We start from the raw sequence: 21,462 nt of genomic DNA, 5'->3' as shown, positions 1-21,462 counted from the left end.
GATAAACTTAATGAGATGTACAAGAAATCTAATGAGACCCTTGATGTTGTGGTAAAGGACCAACTAGAAATTAAGCATACACTGACTGAAATAAAGAATATTATACAGAGTTCCAACAGTAGACTAGAGGATCGCAAGAATCAAGTCAAAGATTTGAAATACAAAGAAGCAAAAAACACCCAACCAGAAAAACAAAAGGAAAAAAGAGTACAAAAATATGAAGATAGTGCAAGGAGCCTCTGGGACAACTTCAAGCGTACCAACATCCGAATTATAGGGGTGCCAGAAGAAGAGAGAGAGCAAGAGATTGAAAACCTATTTGAAGAAATAATGACAGAAAACTTCCCCTACCTGGTGAAAGAAATAGACTTACAAGTCCAGGAAGTGCAGAGAACCCCAAACAAAAGGAATCCAAAGAGGACCACACCAAGACACATCATAATTAAAATGCCAAGAGCAAAAGACAAAGAGAGAATCTTAAAAGCAGCAAGAGAAAAACAGTCAGTTACCTACAAGGGAATACTCATATGACTGTCAGCTGATTTCTCAACAGAAACTATGCAGGCCAGAAGGGAGTGGCAAGAAATATTCAAAGTGATGAATAGCAAGAACCTACAACCAAGATTACTTTACCCAGCAAAGCTATCATTCAGAATTGAAGGTCAGATAAAGAGCTTCACAGATAAAAAAAAAAGCTAAAGGAGTTCATCATCACCAAACCAGTATTATATGAAATGCTGAAAGGTATCCTTTAAGAAGAGGAAGAAGAAGAAAAAGGTAAAGATACAAATTATGAACAACAAATACACATCTATCAACAAGTGAATCTAAAAATCAAGTGAATAAATAAGCGAATGAACAGAATAAACTGGTGAATATAATAGAATCAGGGGCATAGAAAGGGAGTGGACTGACTATTATCGGTGGGGAAAGGGGTGTGGGGGTGCGGGAAGAGACTGGACAAAAATCGTACACCTATGGATGAGGATAGTGGGCAGGGGGGTAAGGACAGAGGGTGGGGTGGGAACCGAGTGGAGGGAAGCTATGGGGGGAAAAAAGAGGAACAACTGTAATAATCTGAACAATAAAGATTTAATAAAAATTAAAAAAAAAAGAAACAACAACAGAAATCTGACAGAACCATTCTTGTGTCTAGAAGTGCTGTCTTCTTGATTTAAAATCATGTCAGTGGGTGTGGCAGATGCTACTGGCTCAATGCCTAGGAAAGAAAGATTACCTAGAGGGGGTGTCCCAGGAGGGCGTAGAGGGTGTGATTAGTTAGGATTATGGGTTTAAGAATGTAGTTTCCCAACTCAACAAACAGTCTGCCTAGGTTTTTCAATGAATTGTGCCTTTGAGATGCAATACTGCGTAATGTTAGAATTTGGATTTTGGAGCTAGAGGTGAATTCACATCCCAGATTCACTGCTTCCTGGCAGTGTGACCTTGGACGAGTTGCCAACCTCTGTGAGGCTATTTCTTCATCTATAAAATGTGAACGATGATACCTACATCACTGGGTTTTGGTGGATTAAATGTGATCACGCATGTAAAATGCCTAGCACTGTGCCTGTTAATGATCAAGTTAGTCCTTCTCAAATCTTGAGTAACAAATTAGGTGCATGTGTGGAACCAAGTTTTTTCTCTGATGTCAAAATTAGCTTCTTTTCCCCTGTTTTGTGTTTTGCCAAGTCACTCCCCTGCCTGTTTTAACTTGAGTTGCCTTTCTTGATTCTCAGAACCATTTTGAAAGCAGGGGTAAGTGCCCCAGGCTCCCTGCAGTACTTGCGGGGTGCAGGTCCTGTCCGGTGTGCCTGGAGGAGGGGTTGCAGGAAGATCAGTCCGTCTGGTGCTCTCTGGCCAAGCTGGTGCTTACTCAGAGGTGTAGTGAGCAGGGGATGATGAAATCCGATTTTCTCCATCTGCTCCCACAATGCAGTCTTGTAACACTTAATTGGTTTTGAATACGAAGCAGGGAGGAAATGATGCTATTCTTTGTTTAAAAGTGAAACCCTAAGCTTGCCTTGTGGCAGCTGATTATTTCATCATGGGACCATGGAAAGTATTTTCATCTGAGCACACTTCACCCTGTTCCATGACTGAAGCCACAGATTTTTCTATAAAGAGCCAGAGAGTAAATATTTTAGGCTTTGTGGGCCATAGAGTCTCAATTTAGCTCTGCTGTTGTAGTGCGAAAGCAGCCACAGACAGAACACAAACGAATGAGTGTGGCTGTGCTCCAGCAAAATCTTATTTACGCAAACAGGTGGCAGGCTGGCAGGCTGAATGGGCCTGTTGGCTTTTGTCTGCCAACCGCTGTTGCAGACGTTGGAGAGGCAGCGAGAACAATGGCGAGAGCATGCGCACTGGAGCCGGGTACGTGCGGACCCCAGCCCTGCTAATTTCTGCTTTGCACTTGGGTGAGTCCCTTAATAAGGGGCAGGAGTATCGGCTCATTGGGCTTTCATGAGAATCCAGGGAGACGGTGTCTCTGAAGAATGGGGCGCAGGGCTGGCACTTGGTGAATATCAGCTGCTATTACTTGTTCCCCCTTGACTTGGCTAGTCCCCTGATTTGGGGTGTGTGTGTGTGGGGGGGGGAGGGGGACTGTTGGGAATGATTTTAGGCACATTGAAGGCTAATGCTACTTAGAAGTTTATTTGCTTGTTTATTTTTCTAGCATGAGGTCTAAATGAAAAAAAATATGTGGCCTTCTCTAGTTGCTGAGAAGGTCATTGGTGTTGCCCAGTGCTGTAGCTTTCACAGCTGAGTAGGTAAACAGTGCAGCTAAGTGGAACCAGTTGGACAAGTCAAGCCAAAAATAAAGATAAGGTTAAATATCGACTTCATTAGACTCAGCTTGCTTTTCAGCTTTTATAACAAAGACTAAGCTGGTTGATGGGGAAGGGCGTGACCAGTAAATGCCACCTATGCAAGGACTTGCAGTTCATTCTTTAGCAAAGCTTTCCCAAACAGCCACCTGCTCTGTGCCTGGCAGGGTGCTAGGCTCACTCTCATCCTGCAAGAGCACACAGTCTAGTAAAGGGGAGTAGAAGGATAATCCCAACACAGGCAGAGGGGGACTGTGGCTGCTCACTACCTAACCCAGCAACGCCAGATTTCTCCAGCTTTCTCTGGTCTGTGTCCTGGCTCTGCCCTCTCCACCAAGATTCCCACCCCCACCTCCCAGTCCTGCCCTTTGCTCCGGCCTGGGCAGGTTCCACGGCCTTCTTACATTCTGAACTCATTTGTCCATTCATTCATTAACAAAGTATTTGTGTGTGTATTATGTGCCAGCAAATAAGACAAGGTCCCTGTTCTCACAGATCTTAAGGGCTAGTTGAAGAAATACAATTTTTCATAAAATAATGCTATGGGAGTGAGCAATATTGCTCTATGACGGTTAATAATTTTTTAAAAAAGAACCAGACAAGGAGGATTTCCATGGGCGTATCTGTATATGTTTGTGCATATATGGGTTATTTTATACATATCTGGGAGCAAAATGTACATACATACTGCTCCTTCTGTTCCATTCTCTTCCCTGTCCATTCTGATTCCTTCATCAGTTCAAGTAATTATGACTTAAGTCATTATGTGGGAAATATCAACATATCAGTACACACAAAAAATACAGTTAGGTTAAGAAAAACTAGAGTTCCCTCCTGCTCCCCCCCACCAACCCAGGGAAATATAGTTTTCATTTCACCTTCATGTCACATTGTAAATTTTGTTGCAGTATTTTTCCCTTTCCCTTAGGATTTCTTTTCTTCTTCCATCCACTTTAAAAAAAGCATTTAAAATCTCTTGTAAAGTTTGAAAGAATGAACATTCATATGCTCTTTACCTGGATTCACCAGTTGTTAACATTGTTTCATTTGCTTTCTTTTTCTCTCTCTACATATTTAATTTTTTATTTTGCTGAACCATTTGACAATAAATTGCAGACATCATGACACTTCACCCCTAAATATTTTAGCATGCACCTCCTAGAATATGCTAAATAGAAGCTTTCTTTTCTAGCCATAAAACCATTACCATACTAAAGAAACTTAACACTGATACAATAATAATATCTAATATGTAGTAAGTATTCGAATTTCCTAATAGTCTCAAAAAAGTCCTTTATGACTGTTTCTTTTAAATCCATTCAAGGATCATGCACTGCATTTAGTTCTCCTGTCTCTAAACCCCTTAGCCTAGAACTCTTTTCTCCCCCCTTTCATAATATTAACAGCTTTGAAGAATCCAGGCCAGCTGTCTTGTAGAATGTTCCAAAGTTGTCCAATTGTTTCATTGCTATAAGATTCAGGTTAAACATTTTAGGGAGAATACAACTTAGGGGATACTGTGTCCTTCCCATTAAATCACAATCAGGAATAGAATTTGTTTGTCCTACTATTGGTATGGTAACTTTGATCTCTTGTTAAAGGTGGTATTGGTCAGATCTTCTCATCTGAGGCTCTCCTCCTCCACCCCATGTAATTGATAAATAACCTTCAAGGTGCTACTTTGAGAACTGTGAATATGTCTTGTTCCCCAACAACTCTTCACCCAATGATTTCAGCATCCATAGATGATCTTTGCTGAATCAAATATCACATTGGTGGTTGCAAGATGATATTTTTCTAATTCTATCATTCCGTCTACTTTTATTAGCTGGCATTTTTCTGTGAAGAAGAGCCCTTCCCACATTTTTTTTTTGTTTTAGCATTCTTATGGACTCATGAATTCTTTCTTTATTCATTATCATCCATTACTATCGTTTGAACTAAGAATATTTTAAATTGAGGCATGATTTACACATAGTGAAATGTGTAGCTATTAAGTGTACAATTGATTAGTTTTCACAAATGCACATGCTCATGTAACTGCCACCCTGTCAAGTTTAGAACATATCTATCACTACAAAAAGTTTCCTTTGGCCTCTTCCCAGTCATCACCTTCACCCCCTTCTTGCCCAAGTAGCACTGATCTGATTTCTTCATTATTCTCTTTTATGTTTAAATTGCCCCAAATGTTGGCAATGAAAACCACATCCAGTAGGTGTTGTCTGTGTCCATCTATCATGTCCCCCTTAACTTCAGGCACTTTCAACACGGTGTTTTGTTTTATTCTTTCTAACAGCTGAAAATACCCCATGGCATGGTTACTAGTTTAATCATTTCTCCACTAGTAAACTTTGGGTTATTCCCTTCTTTATCCTGTTAAGAAAATGTGCAGCAAACATCTTGGAACACATGCTTGCACCACTTTTGTGTTTTTGTAGGCCAGAGCTTTCTTTTTTGGGGGCAAAGAGTATGAACATTTAAATTTTTTGTTGATATTGCCAAATTCTTCCCTTCCCTTAAAAAGCCATGTTAATTAAGTTTCCACAAACAGTTCTGGTTTTCCCCGCAGCCTTACCAACATTGATTTTTATCTGTCTGTGTGTTTATGGTGGTGCAGAGTTTGGATTTGGACTTCTCCTTGAGTAAGGCAAACACCCAAACCATAGAGTCTCCTTCTTTGGTTCCAAGTCCAGTTTGATTTGTGTAGAAATGAAATCTCTCTTCAAAGGAGAGGTTAAACCAAAGGAGAAATGTTTGCTATTCAGTGTCAGAAATTCTCTGTCATTCAATGTCACATTCACCATTACCACCAACTTTTGGCAGAGGGTCTTCTTATTGTTTTTATTCTGTTTTAACCGACAGGAGAGATTAATGAGGGGAGGGTGTGTGTGAATGGGATGATGGATGACATTGCCTCCAGGGCTTCCAGTCCTCTTGAGCAGTCTTTATAAAACTTGGTTCAGAGTGACTGCTCTGTATGTCTACTCTTAAATAACGATTGGAACTGATTTTTATTTTGCAGTGAATTTGATGATTCTACATTTGAGATAACAGGCTTATCATAACTTATGTGTGTGTGTGTGAGATCACTCCCTTACATCAGCTAGTAAACAAAGACTTTATGTTTTTGTTTTATGTTAAATATTGAACTTTAAGTTAAACACATTTGTGGATGACTTTTCACTTTTTTTTCTTTTTTCAGGTTGAGGAAGTTGTTTGAAAGCTATTGTCTCTTTGGTAAAGTTATCTATGTTGACTTTCTTTATAGGTATTTGAAGCTGTGATTTCGTGGATCAATTATGAGAAAGAAACTCGTTTAGAGCACATGGCAAAGCTGATGGAACATGTCCGTCTCCCTCTTCTACCTAGGGATTACCTAGTCCAGGTGAGTCCTGTGTGAAGAACAAGCCTCTAGGGTTAGTATGGGTTACCCTGGTTGTCTGGAGTGGTTGAGGAGTTTTCTGGGTCTTCTGTACAGGTTGAGGGCATCAACCCATTGAGTTAAGTGTGAGGTGTGGTAGCATAAGAGCATTGGTTTGAAAATAAGACATTTAGGTTTCAGTCCCTGCTCTACTATTTGTTAGCTAGGAGTATTTATTTAACCTCTTAAAGTCTTGATTTCTTCTTCCATAGAAGGGAAATTATAACAGAGCCCAACAGGGTTGTTGTGGGACCAAAGGAGTTGTAAATATGTAAGTTAGGAGTTTAGCATGGAGCAGGGTCAAACAAATGTTCAATAAGTTAGTTCAATATTGTAGAGGACCAATCAGAAGGGTCATTTCCATAATGTTGCTTTGTTCCCTTTTGCCTTAGCTTTAGGCCATTTGGGGCCCAATTTGGGATTGATAAACCAACTCTCACAGGTGCCTGGAATGCATATTGCATCTACCTCCTCTGAAAACAGGGTGCCATATGTTTTCTCATTTAATCCTTATAATAACCCCTGAGCAGAGATTATAACCCCCTTTGTTACAAATTTTGGCCTTGAGGCTTAAGAGGTTGGATTTATCTGGAGTCACCAGCTGGTGGGATACAGGGTAGGATTCAAATCCAAGCCTGTCTGGCTCTACCTCACACACCTTGCACTAAGCAGGCCGCCACCTTTAATGCTCTCTATTCTGTTTATCTATTACATGACTTATTTTGTACAGCAAATGACATTACATACTCTTACAAGTAGGAGAGTTTAGAACTTAAATATATGAATGAAACGAAACTCCACGGCAGTAAGCCAGCCCTCAGCTATCCCTGACAGGTCTCTGGAAGGAATGGAAAGAGTGAAGGAAAGATAAGAGGATGCTCAGCAGCCCAGGAACCTAGCTCTGTCACTTCTCAGCAGTTTCACACCGGAGAAATACTCAACCTTTCTCAACCTCCGTGTTCTCCTCTGGTAAAAATGTCAAATCCTGTGCAGGATTATTTGGGGATAGAAGGAGACCATCCATGTGAAGCCTGCGGCCGTGCTCAGTGAATCCAGCTGAAATATGTCCTCACAAACATTTGTAAAGTCCTCAGCACATGACACTGTAGTCCATAGGCCTCATGTCAGGGAAATGCCATCTGAACTCTTAACCTCAGCCCTCTTCTCAGGTGCTGAGCCCTGCATTTTGCACTTTGAATGGTACCACTGCCACCTGGTGGCAGCATATCCTTCCTGAGGAAAGGTCCCCTAAGCAGAGGGACTGAACCTGCCAGAGCTCCCAGTGTCAATCAAACCTCCCACTGTCCTGTGGGAAACTTATCAAAGGTAGAAGTGGACATTTGGCCTCCAGCACAGTCTTGCTTCCACAGGGAGGAAGGACAGCCTGTGGCCCTGGGTTCCAGAGGAAGCTCAAGGGGCCTTAGAGACCCCTAGTCACATCCTCCAGCAGGTGTCCACAACCAAAACTTAACAAAGACATTAGGACATAGTTCCCGGGTTAGTATGGCAGAGTAGGGTTCAGATCTGGAGAAGAAGGGGTCAGAGGCAATGGGCATGAGAACTGTTGTGTAAGACCTCCTTTTAAAAGGGCTCTTTTCAGAACACCTCTGGAGGAAGAGGATATTTCAGGAACACTCATTTGACCTTGAAACTTCAAACTGGTGTTTCCCACTGGGGATGGCTGATGGTTGAGGAGGAGGAGGAGAAAGGGAAAGCCCTGGGAAGACCTGCACCCCCACAGCCTGACTTCTCGGGGAGGTGTTTCCTTGTTTGTTTGTTTTTAATAGGTAACAGTTATTAGGCTTTCATTAAACCTTTAAAAATATTGTCCTAAGTATGTAACATGCTATATCTCTAAAATAAGCTTTTATTGTGATAAAATATATGACATAAAATTCATCATTTTAACCATTTTAAGTAGATAATTTAGTGGTATAAATTTCATTCACCATGCTGTACAATCATCACCATATCCATTTCTACAACTTTTTCATCAACCAAAATTGAAAGTCTGTACCCATGAAGCACGAATTCTCTAGGGGAGCTTTTCATGCAAGCTGAATGAGTTCTTTGGGAGAAGTGCTATTTATGCCTTTCTCTTTCCTCCCAAGGTTTTTTTAGAGCTCCTCTCGCAACCTTTTACTTTTTTTAACTGACCCTAAAAGTTTATGATCTGTCTCAACCTGGTTCAGTCCCTCAGTGGGAGGGTGAAAAAACCTTCCCAGAAGACAGAGTGTTTTTGAAAGTATTCTTGGGATTCATCTCTGGAGAAGGAAGTTCCCAGAGGTGACAGAGGCCCTGTCTTACCAATCCTTCTTTCCCTGCCAGATCCAATGCTGCCCAGCAGGTGATGGCGCTGGCCACATTTCCACTCCTCGTGACAGGAGGGGACCTAGGAGAGGCTCAGTCAGGCCTTGGGCATGATCAGCTTGAGGTGGAGATAATTGAGGTGGGGAGGCCCTTCTCATTCTCCAACTGGACTTGAGCACCTCAGGGTCAGAACCCTTATGTTGTTCATCCTGGGGTCTAGTGCTAGGCTGCCCAACTAGAATCATTCTCAGTCAGTTAGCTGTTGAATGGAATTGACCTTTCCCAACAGATTCCAAGCACTTCAGCAAAGGAAACATGAAGTGGCCTCTGGAGACCACACTGCCCCTTTTAGATATGCCACATAGCAGTCTGATCTGGACCAAACAGTAGAGGTTTCAGAGAGCACCAGACTGATTTCATCCTTGGCCTTGCTCAGGAAACATTTAGGCTAATTTTTGCTGAGCACCTGCTTAGGTCCATAACTCTGGAATAAGAGGCGAGGAAGCTATTGGGGTCCAAGGTGAGATCGGTAGGTGGGACTTTTGTGCAGGACATTTTTTCTACTCTTATATCTCTGCTCCATTAGAGGGTGCCTCACTGGCCAGTTTTATCCTGAGGACTTCACTTAAGAATATGGATATGAATTCTTCTTCTTGATAGTCATGTTGTTTTATTTCATGCTTCCAAAGATTGGCTGGTGGATCCCACACTCTTCCTCTTCCTCACTTTCCTCCTCTCAAATGTTTGACCATTTGCCATAAACATTGTGATACATTCAAATCAGGTGGAATGTGGAAAAAGGCTTTCAGGACAACTAATTGTCTTTGTTTTACATAATTTCATTTTAAGCTTCAAAACAAACAAATGAAGACACAATTAGGTTGTGGGTCATTTTAATATGCCAATTTTACAGATGAGAAAACTGAGGATAAGAAGAATTAAGTGGTAGAGCTGGAATTTTTATCCTTGTTGGTTTGATGCCTGAGTTTAATCACTTATTCCACAGTACTCTTGAAATGCAGGAGGTGACCACCAAGTTGTAACTCTGTAGACCTTTCTCTTGAGGTCTGAGATGAGGTGCTGTGAGAATGAATGAGTGTGGGAGTACAGAATGACTCAGCCTGGGGTGACAGCATGGCAGATTTGGCCAGGCTCTGCTCCTGGATCACCTGTGGTTTATTACCTCTAGACAGTTGAAGAAGAAGCTTTGATAAAGAATAATAATACCTGTAAGGACTTCCTCATCGAAGCCATGAAATATCATCTGCTCCCTCTGGATCAGAGACTCTTGATTAAGAACCCCAGGACCAAGCCCAGGACTCCAGTCAGTTTACCCAAGGTAAGCCCCAGCCCAGTCACTGCCAAGAGTTGGGACTTCGTCCAGGGAAAGTGGCCTTCTGTTCCTGCCTCCAAGTCTTTCCTCATCCATGGCTGCCCTGCACCTTGGTTGCATTAGGATCAAAGAGATGGAGTCTGCTGGTTCCTCTTGAACCTTCTGGTACCTCTCTCTTCTGGGCTCTTCCTTTCTTAAGAGTTTCAAGGTAATCTCCGATGTCACCAGGGCAGATTGAGAATACCTCAAAGCCCTTCCCTCTACCCTTCTCTTGTTTCACACCATGGTTTGGGCTACATTGCTTTTGAAAGCAGAAGAATGGCTGTATGGGTTTTGACTTAGTGATGGCCACAACAATCCTCTTTCTAGGCCCTTCTTTGAGTCAGAACAGTTCTAGTCTGGTTCCTTCCATTACCACAGAGTCATAAAGGACAGTTAGGGCTGCCAGAGGGGAGAAGGGGCTCAAGAAGTCTGATAGGTAATGAAGCAGGGAATAGAAATGAGACCTTGTGTCGGGTAGGAGGGGCCAGCCAGGGGAAGGAAAGGGTGAGCATAGGAGGGGACCCCATGATCAAGAGTCTGTGCAGGGTACTGAATGCTTTGCCTCCCTGCAAGTCTCCTCCTTTCTCTGGTCCTCAGGTTCCTCAATTGCCAAATGAAAGATGCTGCACTAGATGGTCTCTAACATCCCTCCAGGCTTGGCATCGAGTAGCCTTCCTAGGATCCTAACATACGGCTGAGTTCGGGAAGGTTCCAGCCAGCCCAGGAGGTCCCTTAGAGTTTAGGAGATGTGTGCTGTGGGCTACTCCCCAGAGGGAGAGCAGGAGCTGGGTCCTTTGTCTTGAGGCTTTTCTCTCTCCCCTGTAGGCAGGAATATTAGGGGAGGTCTCAGAGGAGGGCTTCAGCAGAATATTCACCAGTTTTTTAGGTGTGCTTCCTTAGGGCCATGGTCTCCACTGATTGGTCAGAGTCAGGACAGGGGTCTTTAGTCATTGCAGCTGGTCCTGGTGTCGCCCACCAGGTTTTGCAGCTTTTCTGGGTCTGGAACTGAACTACAACTGAGTCCTAGATGTTATCTCTAGGGAGGTGACCTATATCTGCTGTGAAGTGCTCTGCCAGCTTGTTCAGCTCTGTCTCAGCTTCCCTATTCGACTTGTCTGGCCCACTGGCCTGTCGAAAACCAGCTAATATGGTGGAACCAGTGTTTGACTTGAGTCTTCCTCACCCTCCAAACCTGTTCTCTGAACCCATGACAACCTGCACCTTGGTTCACCATTGTAAACCTGAGATTATGTATGTACCTGTCTACCTCCTGCTGTCTACTGCTGGTTACAAGGGGCAGCCACAGGGCAAGGGTCTTGGTCTGAGTGGCCACTTGCCTTACTGCATATTGACCATCTTTTGTTTTATTTTGTTGAAATATCTCATTCAGGCTTCTTCATATTTTTCAAAAGGAAAATAACTTAGTTTTCTTTAATGATAGGAATATGTGCTCATTTTAGATTATTAAAAGGATACTGCAATTTTAAAATAAAATTTTAAAATCTCCTGAAATCCCTCCACTCAGAGGCAATCACTGTGATCATTTTGGTGAATTTTCTTTCAGACATATCTCTGTGCACTTATTCACAAATAGATAAAAATGTACACTTTTAGATAAATGGAATCTTGCTACATAGATTAAAATCTTTTTTTCCTCCTACTCAACCATATTCTACAGACTGCTTTAACTGTGTCATCAGTAGAGGTAAAATCAGCATATAAATTGTGATAGGTACATGGTATTTAATTATATTTATGTACCATTATTTGTTTAACTGTCCTGTATTGATGGATTTGCAGATATTTCTGTTATTAAATATTATAAACATTTCTGTATCAAACATCTTTTAAAAGCTGGCATCTTGTTTTGGTTTGCATTTCTTTAATTGTAAGATTAATCTTGGTTTCATATGATTATTGGCATTTGTATTTCTTTTCTTTTTTAAAGTTCTCTATTCATGTCGTTTGCCCATATTCCTATTAGACTGTATGTTTTTTTATCAAGGGATTTAAGGGCTCTTTTTTTGTTAAAGAGGTTAGGCCTTTGTATATATTTAAAACATATTTTTCTTAGTATAGAGTTTGCCTCTAAACTTATTTATAATGTTTTTGAATCCTCCAAAACAGTTTTTAAAAAATAAATATATTTTCATTGATTTCAGAGGGGAAGGGAGAGGAAGAGAGAGAGAGAAACATCAATGACGAGAGGGAATCATTGATTGGCTGCCTCCTGCATGTTGGACCAAGCCCGCAACCCAGGCATGTGCCCTTGACCAGAATCGAACCTGGGACCCTTCAGTCCACAGGCTGATGCTCTATCCATTGAGCCAAACCAGCTAGGGCCAAAACAGTTTTTAAGTAGTCAAATTGATCTGATTTTTACTTTATATCTTAGGTTTTGTATCATGCTTACGAATGTTTTCCCTACTCTGAGATTAACATGAATAGTCCCATGTTTTCTTTAAGTACTTTTATGATTTTTGTTTTATATTTGAATCTTTAATGCACTTATAGTTTATTTGTGTTAAGGAGTAAGGGTAGGAATACAGCTTTCTTTATATTGCAAATAATGAGCCAGATGCTCCAAGTTATTTTAATTAACCAATCTCCCTCCCTCCCATTGATTTGAATACCACCTTCATTTTGATCTAAATTTCCACAAGCTTTGTGTTTTGAGATTATTGATTCAAAGGTGCACTGTTGTTTTACATGGAGGAGGGTTTTTCCATCCTGAGTTTTCAGCAGGTCTTGTTGCGATATCTCTTGTTTGTGATGTTTCTCTTTGAAAACTGAGGTTCTCATACTATGTTATCAGGGTAATGGCATCGTTTCCTGGGTAGTGTATTCTGGAGCTAAGGAAATGCTGCAGAGCTGGCCCAGTTTCTTTTTGTGGAGGCCATACCCAGTGACCTCTCCTTTCCTAGACCCCACTTCTAACTTTTGCCACAATACCCATAAGAAGATGGATTTTAAAAAAATCAAAGCCAGTTTTGTGTCTGAACCTGGACTAAGTGAGTTGAGCCCGCCCTCCCCAACCCCCCACCTTCCCAGACAGACATTGAGTCTGTAGTTGAGAAGAGTCTGCCCTTGTTTCATGAGGCCAACGTTCCCCCCTGTGGCCTGTGCTCCTTAGGAACCATTTATTTTCAGAATGAAAATGTTTAGATTCCTGGGCGCACAGCCTTCTGCAAGCAACTGGAACCAAAACTTCCATTGAATCTGTTGAAGGAATTAAAAAAAAAAAAAAAGCATCACTGCTCTTAGCCCCATTGTTCCCTGACTTTAATCCGTGAATGATTTAAGGTTAGACTGTTCAACCTGCTTCTCAAACTCTATTCCTGTCACCATTGTTTGAGCTCTTAAATTAATGAGGGGGATCCCCACTGTGCGTTTGAGGAATGGAGTATGCGAGGGAAACTCTCGGATTGTCATTAAATCATCACAATAATAGGTCAGTACTGTGCATATCCAGATTAGGTTATTTGCCCAGTTATGTACTCGTAATTGCAGTGCTGGGGGTTGAACCAATGTCTGTTCCACTCCAAAGTCTGTGTGCTTTTCCTTGTACCAGACTGCCTAACAGGGACAAGTTTTCAGGTTTTGGTGGCAGATGAAAAGGATTCTTTCTCTTTAATTATAAAAATCTCCTTTAATTAAAACATTTCATTCATCTAATTAATAGATGCATTGGCAATACATTTACTTCTTTTTAAAAATTAAGACTATTTTTTGAGCAGTTTTAGGTTCACAGCAAGGTTAAGGGGAAGGTTCAGAGATTTCCCATGTACCTCTGCCCTGATACATGTATATCTTACCCTTATTCTCAACATCCCAGATTATTCTCTTAAATTCAGACTTATGAGGAATAATAATTTTATACATGTTTAAAGTCACTCTTTTTAAGGGTGCAATCTGATGAATTTTGACAAATGCATAGTGTCATGTAATCACCATTCTAATAAAAATATAGAGTATTTTAATCACTCCAAAAAGTTCCCTTGTGCTATTTTGTAGTCAAGCCCTTTCTTCCACTCCCAACCCCTGGCAACTATTTCTGATTTCTGTCCTTGTACTTTTGTCTTTTCTAGAATGTCATATAAATGGAATCATGCTGTAGGTAGCCTCTTGAGCTTGCCTTCTTTCTCTTAGCATAATGCTTTGAGATGCATCCATGTTGTTGCATTTATCAGGAGTTCATTCCTTTTTATTGCAAGTAATATTTCATTATATGGATGTACTATAATTTATTTATCCATTCACCAATTGATGGACATTTGGGTGTTCAGTTTTTGGCTATTACAAATAAAGCTGCTTTGAACTCATACTTCCAGATTCATTTATAGATCTTTGTATGGACATATATTTTAATTTCTCTTGGGAAAATACCCAGGAATAGGATTGCCCAGGTTGTATGGTAAGTATATGCTTAGCTTTATAAGAAATTGCTAAACATTTTTTTAAAGATGGCTGTACTATTATGTATTTCCATTAGCAATGGACGAGAGTTCCAGTTACTTTACAGTTTCCCCACTACTTGTATTATCTATTTTTAAACATTCTAGTAGATATGTAGTGATATCACACTGTGGTTTTAATTTGCATTTCTTTAATGACTAATGAGGTTGAGCATCTTTTCATGTGCTTATTTGCCATCTGTATATCTTCTTTGGTAAAGTCTCTGTTCAGATCTCTCCCCATTTAAAAAATTGGGTTATTCTTATTGATTTGTAAGAATTCTTTATATATTATAGATACAAATCTTTTATCATATATATATGTATATATATATATATTGCAAATATATGTCTTGTCTTTTCATTTTCTTAGCAGTATCTTTGGGAGAGCTGAAGTTTTTAATTTTATGAAGTTTTTTTATGTTACAATTTATGTATTTTGTGTTCTATCTAAAAAATCGTTGCATAATCTAAGATCACATGATTTTCTTCTATACTTTCTCCTAGAAATTTCAAAGTTTTAAGTTTTACATTTAGGTCTATGATCTATTTTGAGATAAAAAAAAATGGTATGTGAAGGGGTCAATGTTCATTTATTTTGCATTTGAATGTCCATTTACTGGAAACATTCTTTTTTCTCCACTGAATTACATTGACACCTTTGTTGTAAATAATTGACAATATATGCGTTGGTCTATTTATGTACTCTATTCTGTTCCTTGTATCTATTTGTCTATCTTTATAGTAATACCATGTTGCCTGAATTACTAACTTTACTGTAAGTCTTGAAATCAGGTAGTGTGAGTCCTCCAATTTTGTTCTTCAATGTTGTTTTGGCTGTTGTAAGTTATTTGCATGCCCATATAAGTTTTAGAGCCAGCTTGCCTATTTCTACAGAAAAGCTTATGGGGACTGGTAGGGATTGTGTTGAATTTTTAGATCAATTAGGAGGAATTGATATATTAGCAATACTAAATCTTCTGATTCATGAGCACACTATATAGCTCCATTTATTTAGGCCTTCTTTAATTTCTTAGCAATGTTTTATAGTTTTCAGTGTATAGGTCTTGCATGTCGTTTGCTAGGTTTAACCCTAGGTATTTCATAGTTTTTGATGCTGTTGTAAATGTTTTCTTTTAAAATTCAAATTTCTGATTGCTTATTGTTAATATGTAGAATATAATTGGTGAGAAACCTTATTTAATGGAGAAAGAGAGGTCAGGTTGATGATGGCTTCATTCTTTTCTGGAAAACATGTGCAGAAGATGACTCAAGGCTCCAGGCTGACACTTCAGGGAGGTATTTAGGGTTCCCTTCTAGGGTGTTATCTCCTCCACTAAACTGGCTCCATGATCTCAGGCATTATCCATCTGTGTCCTTGGCACAGAGCCTGTATGTGACACAGAGTAGGTGATAGTAAAAGTTTTCATGAATGAGAGATATTTTTAAAGAAGAAATAACCTTGTGGAGATTTAATACCGACCATTTCTATTATCCATAGTTGTTTTCCAGTGCTTTCAGCATTCATACATGTGGTTTTGCATGGTTGTTGTGAGGATATGTCTTACATCATATCCTGTTTTGATCACTAATGTAGATCGACCCTAGAACATTTAGTTCAGCCCACAAGTCCAATATTGAATGAATCCAGTTGTCATTCTAGGGAGTTAGACAGGTTGTAAACCACTTAGATTAAAAAAACAACCCTGGTATTAAACCATAAACTATCATGCATGCATTAACTCATTAATTTATTAATCCACTCATCCAACACACTTCCATTGAGTTACTAATTGCCAGCCACTAGGTTAGGTGTTAGAGCCACAAAGACTAATATGAGCCGGTCTCTTCCCCAAGGTGCTCCAGACTAGGTGGAGGGGAGTTAGATGTTACAGTGGACTCTGTAAGTACCACATGGAGGTATGGGCAAGACACTTTATGAACACGGAAAGGGGCAAGGGGCTGTGGAAAGCTTTTTTGCAGGAGCTGAGGCCTGAGCTGTCTCCAAGGTCAAACGCAAGTTGTCCATGGGAGTGAACATCCAGAAACTGGTTTAGATGACTGCAGGAGAGAACTGGCTCACACCATCTGATGGCCCTTAGAGTAATTTGTACTGTGCTTCCCTGGGTCATCACCAAAGGCATTAATGATGATATAAGCAGGATTGTCTAAATCCAGCTTCCTTGTGTTTTAGACAAAGCACTTTATATACATTATCTTGTCTTTTTAAATTTTTAAAAAATTTTAATATATTTTTATTGATTTCAGAGAGGAAGGGAGAGGGAGAGAGATAGAAACATCAAGGATGAGAAAGAATCATTGATCAGCTGCCTCCTACACATCTACTGGGGATCAAGCCTACAACCTGGGCATGTGCCCTTGACTGGAATTGAACCCGGGACCCTTCAGTCCGCAGGCCCGATGCTCTATCCACTGAGCCAAACCAGCTAGGGCTATATTATCTTATCTTGATAACATCTCTGGAAGTTCTAATGTTGGAGAAAAGTGAGATTCAGTGAGATTGAATGGCTTACCCAGCTAAGTGGTAGCATGAGGGCTTGGATTGAGGTCTGGCGGACTCAAAGCTTATGCTTTTGAGCTCAGTGATGATAATAAATAGCAGATCCCAGTTGCTGAGCACTTAGCATGTGCCAAGCATTGGGCTAAGTGATTTACATTTATTATCTCATAGGATTTTCAAAATTGTAATTATCCTCATTTACACATGAGGAAATTGGATCTTGGGTTATGTCACCTATTCATTATGTTTTAGTTACCAATTTCTGCATCACAAATTACCCTAACCTTGGTGGCTTAACACAGCAAATGTTTGTTACCTCACAGTGTCTGTGGGCAGGAATCCCAGAGTGGCTTAGCTGGGTTGTCCTGGACAAAGGCCTCTTATAAAGGTGCAGTGAGCTGTTGGTTAGCGCTGCAGTTACCTCCAGGCTTGTTTGGGGAGGATCTGACTCTAAGCTCACCCTTATGGTTACTTGTAGGCCTTAGTTCCTCACCCTGTGGCCTCTCAGTAAGCTGCTTGCATGCCCTCCTGACATGGCAGCTGGCTTCCCCCATAGGAAGTGATTCTACTACAGGAAGAGGTTGAGAGAGCACGCCTGAGGCAGCAGCTATAGTATTTTTGTAACCTACTCTCAAAGGGATGTCCCATCGCTTCTGCTGTATTTTATTTGCTAGATACGAGTCACTAAGTCTAGCTCACACTCACAGGGAGGGGAATTAAGTTATATGACTTGAATGGAGGAATATCAAAGAATTTGTGATGTATCTTTAAAGCACAGATAGTAAATAGCTGAGCTGAGATTTAAGCCAAGGATGACAGACTACAGACCCTGTGCTTTTTAACTGTACTATTATATTATCTTAAAATTTCGCAAAAGCATTTTAGCTGGATGCTGTGTGGAAAGAAACCCAATTCCTGCCTCCTGGGGACTTAATTTTAGGAGGTCCCTCTGAGAGAATAAGATAGAAATATATAAGTAGCCAAATAAGTGGAGAAAGAGGAGGAGTTAGGAGATAATTGGGCTAGTTGGCAGAGCAGCCACAGGAATTCCAAGGGCAGCCTAGGTTGGGCTTTCCTGAATTCAGTTTAGATAGGCTTGCTGACAGAGCTGACTGAGAAACAAGGTGGTGGAGAGAGATTGCATTGTTCTCAGCAATTCTCAGCAGTGAACCTGTTCGCCAGCCAAGCCCTCTCCCTTAAAGAAGTAGGATTCTGCCTTGAGATAGCTGCAGAGGCTAATAAGGAAGTTTTTATCTGATCCATAAATGCCCCATCATACTGACACATTCAAGCCGGAACAGCTAATGGCATCATCTGGGCTCCCACACATTCGCTGCCCAGCACTTTCCCTGAGGCTAGGTTGCTATGGACAACCAGAGGCTGTCTCCCAGCTGCTGGAAACACTCCTACTCTGTCTTGTTCAGATTGCAGTGGAGAAATGAAGTTCCAGGAAGATGCAAATGTACCCTTTGGAGATGTACTGAGCCTGGCACTTTTCACTGTAATTTCAGTTCAGCTGACATCTCTGTTTAAAAATGACACCATGCCCTGGCCAGTGGCTCAGTTGGAGCGTCGTCTGGTACACCGAAAGGCTGTGAGGTCACTTCCTGGTCAGGGCACATACTTAGGTTGTGGGTTTGGTCCCTGACTGGAGCATGTATGAGAGACAACCAATTGATGTTTCTATCTCCCTCTCCCTGTCTCTCTCTTTTCTCTCCCTCCCTTCCTACCCCTTCCTCTCTTTCTCTCTCTCTCTCTCTCTCTCTCTCTCTCTCTAAAAAAACACATACACACAAAGAAAAAAGAAAAAAAATCAATAAACATCCTCTGGTGAGGATTAAAAAACAAAAAGACACCAAAAAGCCATTTGGGCTGAAAGTGGGTGTGGGCTGTGTTGCTTTCAGTAAGTGGTATTGGAAACAAAGCTGTTGGCATGGTGGGTAGGATGACGTGTCACCTGGGCCCGGCCCCTGGGTTGGCCCTGCTCCTCTTCCATATTGACCCTTTAAATGGACTCAGGCCACACCTGGAAAGCACCCTGAGGTCTTGAAAAAGCCCCATCATCACCCCTGGAATCAGTGGTGGTGCTCAATCTCCCATTCATAGATCATGTGTCCTTTTCTACCATTTATTGGGAGTCTGTTTTTTAGCAATTGCTTTAATAGTAGTGGCAACAGTAATGCTGTTGGTGTTGATGTAATAAAGCCCACACTTAGTATGTGCTATTTAGCAAGCACTGTGCTAAGTACTTAATATCATTTAAGCCTTTTGACACTCACAGGAGAGACATTCTATTATCCTGATATTATAGGTAATGAAAGTGAGACACAGCAAGGGTAAGTGCCTTGCCCAAGGTCACACAGCTATTTGGCGATGATATTTGACGCCAGGTGTGCCTGACTCCAAAGCCCATTTCCCATCCTCTCTTCCCCAGTCTTGTTCTTTCCCATTGCTGGTTCTCTCCCCCACTGTCTCTGCACCTTGGCTGTCAGTCCTTGCCTGGAGCACCTGTTGCTCAGGAACCTGCTGGGACAAGTCTTCTGTCTCCACCTCGACATGCTCCTTCGGATGAATTTTTGGTGTTAGCCCTGCGGCCCCACGCACCAGGGTAAGAGAGAGTCTCATTTCCTGCCCTGGCCCGAGGGACCGACTGGCTGGGCCTGCCTTCTGCCCAGCTCACCGGTCATGGAAGAGAGCTTGGACACACACTCTACTCTTGCCTGATGAAAAAAGTGTGCAGAGCCCAGGTTGTTACGCTCATCTTAGTGGAGTGTTTAATGACTATGGGATTAGGGTTAGGGTCTTGGTCCACAATGTGCTGGAAAGCTCTGCTGTTTACCTACTGTTCCTTTCCCTAGCTGGTCTCTGGTACCTAATGGCTCTCAGACACAGCGCCACTGTCATATCATGAGGAGGGACCAACATGCCTTCACTCCCAGAGTCTTACTGGTAAAGTCAGAATCATCTATTTGAAAGGGAGCATTTAAAAACCATTGTTATGCTGGGAGTGAAATGCCCTTCCTAAGGAATCAGGTAGTCTTTCCATGGTCTCACTCACTAATCTCCATAAAGTAAATGGCCATTTGACTTTCCAAAATGAGCTTGTTTTCCTTGGGAATTGTTCAGTAACCATCCCCCCACGCACAGTTGAGTCTGCTCACCCATATTCTGTCAACCAGAACTCTCCATTCACCAAAACTTCTGCAGCCTTCAACATAGTGTCAGCTGAGACCTGGGGCCTGGGGTGGGGTGCCCTGAGAGACGCCCAAGTGCATTGCAATTCTTGAGCATGATTAAATCATAATTGTTAGCCTGGAACCGGTTCTTTAGTTTATTGTGATTCCCATATGACCACTGGTATGTCTTAACTCAGGGTTACCTTGAAGGATAAATGTTAAAAGTAGGGATCATTAAATAGGCTGATTTGATTCAGTAATTGCTATTAAAGGCATTACAACTATTTATTAAATTGGGATTTAGGGGTGTTGGGGAAAGAAACAAACATGTCTATTGAACTCCTTGGGACCGAATTTTTCTGAAAATGTAAAATGAGGGCTTGCAATTAGAGAATGGTTCAGGGCTCTTCTTGTCCTGTTATCTTGTGGTCTTAAATAACTAGAGGTTTATAGTTTCAGAGATGTAATGCATATAGACCTTGGCGAGTACTCCTTTTTGTCTAATCGGTTGCTAAGATCAGGTATCTATGGAAACAATCATTCATTAATATTCCAGACAGGAATTTTTTTCTTTTTATTGTTCACAATTACATGATGATGAGTGTAGTGTTCCTTGTATGATGGCTTTTTGCAAGAGCTGTCATAGAACCTGGATTTTTTATACTTAGGAGACCAGCAGAAGGATACTTCTCTCTGCTTTGGGCTACCTCTACATTTTCAGAAACTGATGGCCTAGTCCACAAAACCTCATAATTACTCTTCCCAGTTCATTGCACAAGTTTTGGATATTAAAAGTCTTCTCTCGCCAGTGGTTTTATGAGTTCAAAGGCAAGTTTATTTTGAAAACCTTGTCCTGTATTATTTTTTGTCTTTCTACTCATGTTTGATTGGCACATTGAAATTTTTGTATTTCTATAATTCTGTTTCTGTGTACTATGAAAACTCTCAGAGATGGGTGCTGGATTTTCTTCAATGTGAATGTATCCCTGGTGGAAGGTGGTTTCTGGGGATGGTCAGCTTTCCTGAAAACTTTGCCTTTTTAATTTACAGCTTGTATAAAGAATAAAACCTTTCTTCTGATAATTGAGTCAAAAGATGGAAAAAGCTCTCTTTCTCTTTTTATTTTGTTTTTCCTCAGTGTTCCCAAAATTGTAATCTGGTGTCTAATATGTCTTAACCCAAGAAAAATGACTTTCTGGCCTGTGTATTTTCCCCCTTTAACTGTGTATTCCTTTCATTAAACTCTTTGAATGTGCTATTTGCTATCCATTCATTCTCTATTCTAAATAAATATTTGAGTTCTCGCTTTGACATAGCACCATAAGGCCCTAGGATTATTTTGGTGACTGAGGTAGATAAATTTCCTGTCCTGGC

General features: G+C 41.0%; 1 protein-coding gene across 6 annotated transcripts in view; it reads left to right on the top strand.

The window, feature by feature from the left end:
* KLHL3 (kelch-like family member 3) overlaps positions 1-21,462 on the top strand; it is a 110,571-nt gene that overhangs the window by 66,249 nt on the left and 22,860 nt on the right. For all 6 annotated transcript variants that reach the window (XM_005881003.2, XM_005881002.2, XM_005881005.2 and 3 more), the window contains 2 exons: positions 6,100-6,216; positions 9,752-9,901. In XM_005881003.2, coding sequence (XP_005881065.1) covers positions 6,100-6,216; positions 9,752-9,901 — 267 coding nt within the window. The remainder of the gene's footprint in view (positions 1-6,099; positions 6,217-9,751; positions 9,902-21,462) is intronic.

Source organism: Myotis brandtii, unplaced genomic scaffold (genome assembly GCF_000412655.1).
Source record: "Myotis brandtii unplaced genomic scaffold, ASM41265v1 scaffold668, whole genome shotgun sequence".
Taxonomy (NCBI): Eukaryota; Metazoa; Chordata; class Mammalia; order Chiroptera; family Vespertilionidae; genus Myotis; species Myotis brandtii.
The sequence above is the reverse complement of the archived record's forward strand: the minus strand, read 5'-3'. Positions and strand labels throughout refer to the sequence as shown.